Here is a 13608-nt window from a genome sequence, read left to right as displayed (position 1 = left end):
AAAAGAAATACAAAATATTATCACTAATGAGGTCTTGTCATAATTAAATACTAATTACACTATATGCTAACTAAGTATTATTAAAGTGTCCGCCATACTATAGCATAGCCATTTAAATATTACGAGTACTAAAATACAAATCTAATCAAAGGCAATGAGATTTAGACATAGACAATTTATTACTTTCTACTGGTTGATTTATTCTTAGCACGTTTGATCAATTAAAACTAATTAAGAAGGTACTTATATAAAACTCGTAAAAATAATGAAATCATACCAGACGTATTCCATAAATATGGACATTAAAATATATATTAATCTTATGAAAACTTCTCAGACTCAAGTAATATGAGTAATGTACTCTCAGAAAACTTTATATAACTAATAAGTTAGAATTGTTTGCTTGATTTTTTTTTTTTTAGTTTCAAGCAATAATTACCCAAACTCGAGGCATTTAACTTTCACGTTTTGATAATCACTAATTTATAATAAGCAGAACAATATGTTAATTTTGCGAATTATGTTTTAGCGATAAAGAGTTCGTTTATTTTTTACATTTTTTTTTTAATTAATTTTTATAAGACATAATCAGAGTTTTCTTTTGTTATATTTATTAATTAAAAACAAAACAGTCGATAAAACCAATTTGTCCGTTATACAAAAAAGTATTTTAAAAACATGTTAAGATAACGATATTATTAAGTCCCTTTTAAAATTTAGGTTATTTAAATATTTTATCCTTTTAAATACACATCATAAAAAATTACTTTTATAATTTACCTGATTGTATAAAGAGTATATATGCTAATCTTATATAATTATTACGATCTATTTCCTCGGTAACGTATATTTAATTAAGTACTTTTAAAAGTACCGTTATAAAAATCTGTTCTAAAATTAAATTAGATTTTTTTTTTTATTTTGTTGTAACGTTGCCGAAATATAACAAAATAGTAAATAGTTATGCTTTAATAAAATCTATGTGTCAATTTAGTAGTAGTAAATTATGTTTTTGTTATACTTATTTCGAATTGACAATCGTTACAGATAATGCAATTAATTCGTAATAAGTCGCGGTCGACATGACGTCATGGAATTGTAAGATCAATTTTAGGAGAAAGCGAGAATATTTTAAGATCGATTCAATTAGAAAGGCAGAATGAGAAAAATTCACCATCGGACTTGACGAACAGACGTATTAACCGACGCGTAGAGTGAAAACCATATCGAGTTAATAGAGAAATAAAATACTGCGCTTATAAATTCTATTTTATTCTTAACGTTCGAAATTTGAAATTAAAATTGTGAGTGATGTATCAAAAAAAAATGTTCTTAATTCGAAATATAAACCGGTGTTTGAGATTATATGTTTAAAATGAAGTATGTGTTTATTGTGAATTTTATTTATTTATTCAATAATTTAGTTTTTTCATATTTAACTTATTTCTAAAATGCACCGATAGTAGAACATTAAACATAAGCTAAGTGTTTATTATGGAATCTGCGTAATTTTTCAAGGTGAGTGAGCCAGCAATATATTTTTATTACATGTTTAATGAAGTCTAAATATTTTATGTTATTAAGTGATTATGGATTTTTAGTTTAATTTATTTCATAAATCCTTTTCAATACTTAATTGATATGATAGTCAAAAAATGTATTAACATTTTTCCGGTATTGAATGAAATAAAATAAAATAACGGAATACTTAGATAAGTAATTTTTTGCAACCTTCACCTGTTTATTGTGTGTGTTCGTTTGTTGGTTTACATAAACAATATAATAAACATGTGCGTCAAATCTTGTAGTTAAAACAATTGTTATTTTTATATATTGCTCCCAATTTATTGAGCAGAAATTTTACACAGTATTTTTTACGGGTTATCTAGTTTTTTTAAATTATTATTTAAATAATTATTACTTCTACTTTGTAATTTATCATATTTTAATTAGTTCTACATACGGTTAAAGCATGCCCGTGCACAAACATATTAATAAATAAATTTAAAAAAATTAATAAATTCGTAATTTTTTTTCTTTTCCGCATATTGACATAAGTATTACATTATACATATTGAGGATTTAAATATATATATTAATATTTGATATCAAAATCAAAAAATCAACTGCACAATATTTTACCGCGTAAAATTGTATCTCAACTGCTAGCGGCATTTTGACGTTTGATTCGAAATTTTGTTTCTTTGGGCGAATATAAAAAATTGATTTTGATTTGTATCTTACAATATGCGGTTCAAAACTTGCGAATACAATAAAATTCGTTTCAAGTTCATCTGATTAGCGTAATACGAAATAAAACATATCGGTATTGATAATAGATACGATAACTGTATTGCCGGAAACATTCGCAAAAAGTCATAATGGCACAACAGTTTAATAAAATTTATTCTTAATACAAATGTTTAATAACTTTATTGTAATTTTCATTTAGAATCAAAGTATAATGGAAAAATTTTGAAAATATGAAATAATTTTAAAGCAAAACGTATGTACTTTTTGTGCCATGTATATAATATAATTAAATCCAAACCCACGGATAACAATGTTCTTTTTTTTAATTTATTTATTGGCACAAGTTGCAGTAAATTCGGTTACAAAGTTTCAATATATATACATATTTCTTTGTTGAACTCTTAAATATATTCAATAAACTATTAAAAAGTTTTTTATTTAAATTATTTATGAAATGTAGTGGTACAATATATTACTTTTAAGTTTATTAAAAAAAAAACATTTGTGAATTTATTATTCGTTGGTTTTCGAGCATATATTAAATATAGCATATATATACATTTCACTATGAGTAAATATAAATTAAATAACTTTCCCCATGAAGCCACATTCCGAACCGGTATGGTGTTTTCACTTGTAACAAACTTGTAATAATATCACAATTTTGATGCTTGGATGAGCCTACTTGAATCAGATATTTTTGTATTATTATTCTGAATAAAGAAAAAAAAACATTTTAAACATTATTTTGTATGGTTATAATAATCAATTGTTAATTTCCAAAATCCCTTATATTGCAAGTGCCACAATTGATAAAATGTCTTATTATTTTAATTAAAAAAAAAAAAAACAATGAATATTCTTTATTTGATAATACAATCCATTCGAATCACTGATAAATTATTTAAAAAAATATATCTTACAGACACTACTACTAATCCAGTTAGGTTTTTGACAAAATCTACATTTCGAACGCTTTACATTTAAAACAATATCGTGATACGGTGATTCAAGAAATTACAATTAATTGTATACGGAGTGAAATATACTTCTTACAGTAATGTTTTATCATCGTTATAAAGTCATTGACTTATTTGACTCCTATATAATAATTACTATTAAAGTCTTACGGCATAAACCCTACTTTAACATAGCCTTCTGGCGTATTGTTAAATATTATAGATACAAAGAGATCTAACCAAAGACAATGAGTTTTAAACATAGACAATTTTAATAACATTGTTATCTTAACTTGTTTTTAAAATGCTTTTTGTATAAACACATTAATTTTATCAACTATTTCGTTTTTTTTAAATTTATTTATTATAGATATAAAAACAATTAAGTAATTGTTTTGTTTAAATACTAATTACACTACATGCAAACTATTATTAAAGTGTCCTCTACCATAGACCCCTCTCTAACATAGACTTCTTACTTTCGAATATTACAGATACTAAAATACGATTTACCTAGTCAAAGGCAACTTGATTTAGACAGAAAATTTTACTAGTATTTAATAATTGATATATTCCTAACATGTACCATTGTTAATGAGCAAAGGTGACCTTACCCTCGGAAAGTACATACACATGAAACGTATGCAGGGCCAGACCATAAGTTTAGGGGGCCCTGGGCTAACACTACTTAGGGGCCCACCTAAGACATATCTGAACGTAGACTTGAATTAAATAGATTAAATGGGTTTGATTAATTGCAGGCCTCGCAGGGCTGCAAGCCATACGATCTGTTTAATTTAATTAAGTTATGGATTCATTCGCATTATCGTCTATTTTTGACTTTGACTTGACTTAGCTGAGGCCCCCTTTATTCCACGGGGCCCAGGGCTGAAGCCCAAAAAGCCATATGTTAGATCCGGCCCTGAACGTATACCATTAAAAAAAACCCTCACTTTCAAAATGAAATCTATTTTAAAACGCCAGCAAAATTGACGAAAGTACAAAAATCCTGATTAACCATAAATAGATGCGAAGCGAAAATACGCGACTCGATTCTCTATCAAGTATTAAGTAATCAACTAAATGTATCGATGTGTACTTTCTCCACCAGGAAACCGTATATTTACACTACAAGACTTAAAATTACTAAATGTACTTTAGCTTTCTTTGTCGCAATTTTTATTGCAAAACACGCGCCTCATTAGCAAATCAAATGAGCACATTTAAAGGATAATACGAATCCATCACCTCTTTATTATCTACATTGTATAAAACACACTCGCTTTAAAAACATTTATGTTACTTTTATACTATACTGGGAGTCGTTCGCGGCTTCGCTCGCGTTTTAGGGGTTTGTCGTCAAAAATAACTTGTGGGATGGACATCCTTGGAGTTCAAGCTTGCATCATATCAAATTTCATCATATTCAGTATGGTTTGGCCTAGAAAGAGCAACAGACAGACAGAGTTACTTTTGAACTTAGACATAAGTATAAATTGTATATTTTCATACAAGTAAACTATTTTTGTTTTAGTAAAATTTATTGTTGTATGCTCAATTATGAGAATTATTCTCATAATGTATATATTATGAGGATAGGGGTGAGATCACCTCCGCCCCTGAACATGCACAACACAGGGGGGCCGCAAATGACTTAATATCATCACGATCCCCACAGCCTCTCTGATCTATGCCGCAGACTGTCATCGCAATGGTTTTAGTGGGTTAAAATCCCACATAATCTGTATCCCCAAACAGGAATCCAGGTATTTTACGAAAAGATTCCATTGCCTCAAAAAAAAAATTATTTAAAATAAATACCCATACATATTATATAATAGAGCAATGTTAGTCGATAGTCATCAAAGAGGTTCTGCATCAGCATTGCAAGGAAGTTCTGGACTTAGTTTACGTGATTAATTCTACTTATTATAAACTCCTATTGCGCTTTGTATGGGAGCGTATGAGTCGGTAGGACTAATGACTTGTTTTAATGTCAATGCCAGTATAATTAGCCAATTAGGTACAGGGATATAACAACTTAGATCCCGGGATTTGCAGCACATTTATGGTGTCACGAATGGCTTACGAAAGTAACTAACGATTTACTAAAACTCAATTACAATGAAACTGTTTACATTTATTATTGGTATTTGCGTGAAGATTTTTGGCATAGTAAAGTCCACATCTATTTGTGGCGAGTCGAATCGGATGGATTACCAGATGAGTCGTATCGAAATAGCTGCAGCAAAAAAAATCTAATTACATAACATTGTATAAAAAAAATTCTCCTACTACAAAACTTAATAAGCGAGACTCAAGTGATCTACTGAGTCTTTGTGATGGAGATAGACCGAAGAAAGTCAGTTGGTAACCGGCGGTTGTTCATAATTGAGCTCTTGTTGTGGAACGGCGGATAAGTGTTATCGTTTGAGGTTAAGTTAACTGGACCGTTCAGATGTTTCGTGTTTTTAAGTAATGCCGACTTAGTTTTGTCATATTGGGGTAATTAGTTTGAAAATAATAACGTGAAAAGAAGAAAGGCATTTCAACATTTGGTACCATATATAAGACGCCTAAGAGGACTTTAACCTCACTGTGCTTATTTTCAATCACGACATATATTATATGATATGTTATAAAATTGATAAAAAAAGGTTCATGACCGCGTATCGTAAACAACGGTTGTCTGACGTAGTCGCGAAACTACCTTCTGCGTCGCGTTACAACTTTCAACAAACATTTGTATTTGGTACACATCTGCTTAAAACTAAGTGATCTCTTCTCTTCAATCTTCTAGAAGTGTTTTATTAAAATGTATTCATAATAATATTGCTCAGTCAGAGATTTGTGCACGAATAATGAGTGTATGCTTTTGTCCAGGGTGACAGAGGAGTGCGAAAGTTTTTTGTAAGACAAAAACTTTATCGAAGTAAGTTATATGATAATAATCATTTATATAATATGAAGACAATTTTTGTAGCTGTGTGACAAAGATTTAAGTTTGGATTAAGTATATCATGATGTTTTGGAACCAAAACAATCATAAAAGCGGGTAAATTTAATGTCGCAGTAAAATGGTAAATTAAATAGAAAATAGTGAAATTAAAACAGTTTTATTAGCTAGTAATGTAATTAAGGTTAGTTATGTCTCATCTCATTTCAAGTTTTTTTAATGGTTGAATAACGAATTTCTTTTTTTTTTTTTAATGTATTTAAGCTTTTGCCACAATGAAATCCTTGAAAAACAGCCCAGGATATTGTTATATAAACCGACTAATATTTATCGTAAATGTTTTTCTTTAAATCATTCCAAGAATACAAAATTTATTCAAAGTACAATCAAGTAGTGTTTGTAGTAAGCTTGCATGAAATAACTGAAATATTCTGTTAAAAAAAATAAAAAGAAACTTTCATTTCAACCAGTTAACGTTCGTTCAGGATGCCCACAACGTTCTGCGTGTTAGTGAACTTACAGTAACAAAAAAGCTTTCGAACAAACTCTCTGTACAAAACTTGTTTTAACTCTTTACTGCAACTAATTTCAAGTACGTTCTCTTCGTTAAAATAACGTTTCAAAGCCTTAATCGATAACCCGAAATATATTTTTCTGCAACTTTGGGTTTCATAAATCAAACAAATCTGAAAGTTATTTTTGGACTCTGTACAAATGTTCTTTCACGTTCGATAACAAAATACGTTACAATTTTTTAGTGTAAATAGTTATTAGATTTCAAAAACTAGAAATCGAAATGCTAATAACCGGACTACACAAATAGGCTTTTACAAGCACTTTTAAATCGTCATTTTACAAAACTATATTAAGTGAAGCCACCACTGCTACGGTTCGAAATATAGATTTTACCGAGAAAAACCGACAAGAAACTCAGTACTTACTCTTTTCCAACATTTAAAATACAAACTTATTTAAGTAAATACAATTATATATGTATACAATATATCCTGCTTGGAAGTCAACAAGTATTAGCTCCTTTAGCGCTTTTTATCATGTATACCTATTGTATTGAATAATATGCTTCGTTTTTTGTAATGTATATTTTACAAATGGTTTCTATACCATCGTTTCGCCCTCTTTTAAAGCGAATCCGTAATATTTCATGAGTATAAAACCAAGCTCAAAGCCAACAGTTACTTGAATAAACTTGATAAAACAGTTATTAGTGATTGGTTAGTCGATGACTTTTAGTTTATATTGATTGGTTGATTTTATAAAAGATTGTAATTGCAAATAGTTCATTCAATATGAGTACCTAAATAAAATTATTATTACTCATATCTGTATATATCGGTTCACTAATTTTAATTAAATAGTAACTTAGTAAATGCACAAATCGATTTAGGATACAAAGGGAACAGAAGTATGGAAGTCATACATTTAGTTGTCAACCTATTTCATTTGAAGGAGCACAGCTGTATAACTCTTTGCCTCTAAGTGTTGTAAATTCAAAATCTCTAAATATATTTAAAAAACGATTAAGAACCCATATATTAGAGGATTTCATTGATCTTGTTTGATATCACTACTGTTTATTATTTGTAATATCTTAATTGTAGTTATAATTTTAAAATTTCCTTTGTAAACGAACTTTGTTCTTTTTGGAAATAAACTTCTTTAAACCTAACCTACTTTAGTTTTTTTTACTTATTTCTATAAGTATATAAGTTGTTTTTTTTTCAGATGCTGTGCCACTTTCTGGTCATTGTATCAGTATTAGTGTCAGTGGCAGGTCACGGTAGAGTGTTAGAGCCGCCATCCAGAGCGTCAATGTGGCGTTTTGGTTTCCACACTAAGCCGAATTACGACGATGACGGACTGAACTGTGGAGGATTCTATCGTCAATATAATATTAATCATGGAAAGTGAGTAATTTTGACAGAGGCTTTAATCTCTTGAATTAGGTATTGAATTTTTTTTTAATTTAATTTCTATTTTTGAGTAACTCTTTCTCATCTAAAGTATGAACTAATTATTCAAACGATTAGATACTCAAGATAGGTATATCTGTTGTTATTACTAGATGCGGTATTTGCGGTGATCCTTACGACATGAAGAAACCAAGATCTCACGAAATCGGCGGCGCATATGGACAGGGTATAATCGTGGCTCAGTTCAGAGCTGGTCAAGTGTTCACAGCAACAGTTGAAATAACTGCATTTCACCGCGGCTACTGGTACTTCAAGATCTGTCCTAATTCTGAAAGGAGTGACCAATCATGTTTCGACAAATATCCAGTAGAACTTAAAAATGGAGGATTCAAATATTATCCACCGAAATCAGGAACTCATAAAGTCGACTATCGTCTCCCTGAGGGATTGTTTTGCGATCATTGTGTACTTCAATGGAGATATGTTGCTGGTAACAACTGGGGTTCTTGTGGCAACGGGACAGGAGCACTGGGTTGTGGAAACCAGGAAACATTTGGCGCATGTTCAGATATATCTATCAGTGCGCCGAATTATATCCAAAATGGACGATTTCCGGTCCACCTGGCGTATTTAAATGATGTTGATAAGGGTAAGAGAATGTTCGTTTTTTTTCGGTTGATAGTAATTTCGTATATTTTTTTAAATATTTTAATAGCACAATAATAATTTACAAATTCGGATGGCTGAGACTACAGCAATTCAATGAAATTTTTGGAAATAGTAGGTATAGGTATTTATTCTCAAGTTATAAGCATAACTTAATGGCGGTCACAGGACATCTGTACGCGCTATAAAATGCTGTAACTTTAATTATTGACGTATTAAAACACGGACGCTTCGTTTCGCACTACCAGGAAGTTTCATTAGCATTTGATTTACATTTGCTTTTGTTGCTTCACTTTAATGTTCAGTACGCTCCATCTGCCTTTTGTTTTATATTCTGAGTTTTTACGAATTTGTATGAAAAACACCCCAAATTAAGGAGGATTCAAGATACATCAGATGTAAGGCGGGACACTAACGCAGTGACATTACACTTACTAGTTATTTGCTATTATTGCTTTTAATAAAATTTATTATTTGTTTCGTATCGAATCAACGAATGAAATCGATATTACTTATCGTTTTCACATCTTATATTCGATTATGTCACTATTATACAATCGATGTTTTCTGTAATTGTATATTAGAATGCTAGTCAAGGTCCAGTGACTTGATGTTTGCGTCGTTCATTCTTACTTATTAAGTTTTCAATGGAATAAGTCTAATAACAATTTTATACTGGTAGTATGTCACTGAACATCTACTAAATTGCTGGAACGATTTTATGTTTTTTTTGTATGTGTTCGATTGAGAGTTAATCGTGACGGATAGCGGAAAAAAATTGGTGGAAATTTTAAGCGGTTGCTTTAATGTTTGTTTATGGATAGAATATATCATTTATGACTTTAGTTTTTGATTGCACTGCAATATTAATAATATATAACTTTGTCTGATAAAATATCTATCGATTTTTATCTTTTAATGATACAATTGAACTGCTATTATGCTACCATTCATAGTAATAAAGAGAAATGCATTTAAAGATAATGTTTTATAGTGATATCTACTCTTTTGTTCTTGAACTCCAAAAAGGATTGGTTTATATGAAGTGATCTTTGTTCAATGTTGTACAAGAAACAGAAGTATAGAAGCTGATGTTCAGCGCCATCTAGCGGCGATTTATAACAAATTGGATAATATAAAAATCTTCTCCGTTAAAGATATTATACTGTCAAATATAATAAATATTGCCAATCAAAGTACTATTGGCCGAAAAGCATATTTACTAGCATGGGAAACTATTTTACATATAGCAATCTTGATTATTTGATGGAAAAAAGAATATAGGTATTTGTGGCAACATTACGTATTGCATAATTAATTAAGAAACATTTTCCTGCCTTCACGCCTGCGGAATGAACACAGCTAAAGAATTAATCTGGAAAAAAGTCGCGCCTCTAAGCGTTAAATTATCAACGTGCATTTACAAATATAATATAATGTGTATTGTTTTGCTGTCGCTATTCTTACATCAGTCATCTCACGCACACAGACATATTTTAACCACCAGCGTCACTCATACTAATAGACGCCTATAACTTAGCATGGAGCATGGATGAATAAATCTAAAACCTCTTATATTTTGTCAACGTTACCAATGTCATTTTCTAAATGTAAAAAAGGAATTAATAGAATTTAGAAAAATCTTGGCCTTGGCCTTGCTCCTGTTATATATGTAATATATATAAATTGTTCAGGCAGTACAAGCATTAATTTTACTAATTTAGAGTAGCTACTTCGGGACAAGTGCCACTAAACCCAGGGTGCAGGGTGTACAAAAAACCCGGGCGCTACACATGAGGGAGTCTCTCACCCATTGGGGCGCTTTAATGATGATCAAGTCTTGGACCATCATTGAAGTGCCCCAGAAGGTGTCTTATATTAATTTTTTCGGGCGAAATCGCCTCCAGGCTGTTTCTTATAACTAAAATATAATTATCATTGTACATGGAAAATGGTAAAAAAAAAATATATATCCCGCTGAGTTTCTTTCGCCGGTTCATCTCAGGTCCGAGGTGCTAAATTCCGAACCGGTGGTAGATTTTTGACAATCAATAAGCAAGTGTAAACACTTCTATATTGAATAAAGATTTTTGACTTTGACTTTGACTATACAAAACTTAATGAATTTTACTAATCCTTCTTCGTGGATCAATTCGTACATTGGTGAAAACCGCTAACCGTTCACATACTACCTTGAAAAAAGTATTGCCATTAAAAATATATAAAATAAAGGGCCTGTTCCAAAGATTATTTATAATAAATATAATATGTTTCGGACAACAACTGTTACCGTAGCTGTTATCACTGGCTACATCAGTGTATTGTAATTATCTATTTTTATTATATTTATTACAGGTCTGCTTGATTTACTCCGAAAAATAACTCCAAGTCCCATCAAAAAAAAAACTGCCGTATCTAATAAAAATAAGAAAAATCATCGAAAACCTAGAAATAAAGAGACAAAACACTCGAAACGGAAAAAGGTAAATATCTTCACTTATTGTGCTATTTTTTACAGCACATTGACTTTTTAAGTAAATTGATAAAAGTGTAAACGTTATGCAACACTTTTTCCTGTATCCACGACAGGTCTTAAATATTTCTTAAAAGATTTATTTTTTACCACAATACAATATTATTTCCCAATTCTTGACCTGCATAGGAGTCCTTAGTAGAAACGGGGCCTTATGCAGTTGCCAAATGGAAATGTCATTCTTATAATCAGTTGCAACCAAAACCGACACGACCTAGATTTCATACGCAGGACCAACGGCTCTCCGTGGCATAGAGACACGGACACGGCAAACAAAAGATATAAAAAATCTATTACAATTATATCTCTATCGCCTTTTATAAACCAGCTTTTTTATATTCTTTTTTCAGTTCTGGCAGACTGAGACGTGAATCAAATGTGCCAATAAAGGACGCTCCACAAACACATAGTTATCATTTTATTTAAAATATAAAAATAAAACACAAATAAAACTTTTTAAATAATTTATTCCCTCTATTTACATTTGGTGTTATCTAACATTTACTATCTACAATGAGAATTTAAATACAGTCCGGCACAGCAACATACGCTCAGTTTTATAATACATCAAAACAGGTAAGTACGCAATTTGAACAAATTAGCTTGAAATTTGAGCGACATTATTGCCACCGACTGTACTTTTAACATAGCGTGACACGCAGAACAGATAACATAATAAAAATGACAACAAATCCTTTAAAAAAACTGTGTTAAAAAGTTTGTTTTTTTTTTAATATGAGGTGAATTTATTCAAAGCATATTGATATTAATAAGATGTTTTTCACAGGTTTATTTTTAATTTATTTTTTTAACTTAGAGCCTAAACTAATATGTTATTTTGAAATTGCATTCGTTTTATAAACAAGCTATTTCATCGTAAACTTAGTTGAGTTTTGCTGTTTTGGTTGTTGTTTTAAAATTAACAAATATACAACTATTCGTTCAGTTTACACATTTATTATTTTGCTCATACCTTAAGAAATATCGAAATCGGTGACGCAATCGATCGTACTTACGATTTGAATTTAAAACAAAAAATATATTATACATATATTAATCGTGTATAACAACCAACAGCCGTATATAAATTAATTTAAAAGTATACACATCAGAAGCATTGTTAAATGTACATAATATCATGCTAAATGTATATTATACTTTCAAAGTAAACCCTCACTTATATTTTTCACACGCGGTAAACTCTCTTAGAAAATACTCTTTAATCTATATTCGGTAAGACAACAAAACAAACTTAATTATTGCATCAATCGTGCGCACAACCAAACGTTGGAAGCATGACATTGCAAGCGACGCTAAAGCATTTTGCATACTCACAACCCACACATATATACGTATAGAATTTTACTTTAAGTAACGGTAAAAATGCTTGTTAGGAATATTTTTCTTAAAATTCGAATGAAGTGTCACACTGACATATGAATAGTGCCTTTGCCTCATTACAAATTTAAAAAATAAACTGAATTAAACAATTATAGGAAAAAATATAATTAACACGTAAAAGATACATTACATTTCACTGTAATGTAAAACAACTGTTCAGTATTACATTACACTGTAATGTAATACTATTGTTCAGTATCGTGTCACTGTAATGATACTTTTCCTTAAAAACGTTTTTCAACGGGTGTTTAGTTACAACATGGGTATCTCTCTTTCTAATATTAGTGGTTGTCATTCTAAAGAAGAAGATACAGCATAGTTATATGTAAAGTTGTTCTTTATGGTAAAAAAAATTTATATCATTTGTAATGTCAGCTAAGTGTCAGACAGAAATAATAACAGAATTACTTTATATTATAAACAAATCATTGCACAGTTAAAAATTGACTGCTTATAAATATAAACAAGCCATGTATTAAATTTAGAAACTAAGTTTATAAAACGAAACATTATTGACACCGAAAACACCAATAAATACCACATACATAGATAACAAAAAAAATCCCGCCATTTTCAATGTCAGTATGACATATTTATAACCTAAAAAACGCAACGTATGTTACACATTTTTAAAGTAAAACACAGCCCGTACCTAAATATTATAACGTGCCTAAGAACAGTACATACAATTAATTAATGTATTGATATAAATACTCGAATAACCAAATACCTAAAGCTTAGGTATATAGTCACAGAGCCTTTAACAAAGTAAATAACAACTTTACTCCCTGGTCTAACTTCAATGAACAAAAACAAAAGATAAAAGATAGTTTATTAAAACAATGGTAAAAAACAAATTTGAAAGCTGCAGCGTGAATAAGTATTTCTTTTATAATCAAATACTTATTT

The 13608-nt window shown here is 30.0% G+C and overlaps 2 protein-coding genes across 2 annotated transcripts in view; one reads left to right on the top strand and one right to left on the bottom strand.

The window, feature by feature from the left end:
- The window catches only part of LOC113394793 (uncharacterized), a 337088-nt gene that overhangs the window by 70098 nt on the left and 253382 nt on the right, over positions 1-13608 (bottom strand). The window lies entirely within an intron of this gene.
- LOC113394803 (uncharacterized) lies at positions 7860-12003 on the top strand. The gene is made up of 4 exons (XM_026632232.2): positions 7860-8093; positions 8252-8748; positions 11121-11248; positions 11649-12003. The coding sequence occupies exons 1-4, from the start codon at positions 7912-7914 to the stop codon at positions 11667-11669; spliced, it is 828 nt and encodes a 275-aa protein (XP_026488017.2). The 5' UTR covers positions 7860-7911; the 3' UTR covers positions 11670-12003.

The sequence above is a fragment of the Vanessa tameamea genome, chromosome 17 (genome assembly GCF_037043105.1).
Source record: "Vanessa tameamea isolate UH-Manoa-2023 chromosome 17, ilVanTame1 primary haplotype, whole genome shotgun sequence".
NCBI lineage: Eukaryota > Metazoa > Arthropoda > Insecta > Lepidoptera > Nymphalidae > Vanessa > Vanessa tameamea.
This window is presented reverse-complemented; position numbering and strand designations above follow the sequence as displayed.

Excerpts from the sequence above, each read along its gene's own strand:
- LOC113394803 (XM_026632232.2), top strand. The coding sequence starts at position 7,912 with ATGCTGTGCCACTTTCTGGTCATTGTATCAGTATTAGTGTCAGTGGCA. Across the intron at positions 8,094-8,251 it reads TATAATATTAATCATGGAAA|ATGCGGTATTTGCGGTGATC; the intron begins GTGAGTAATTTT and ends TGTTATTACTAG. Across the intron at positions 11,249-11,648 it reads AACACTCGAAACGGAAAAAG|TTCTGGCAGACTGAGACGTG; the intron begins GTAAATATCTTC and ends TTCTTTTTTCAG.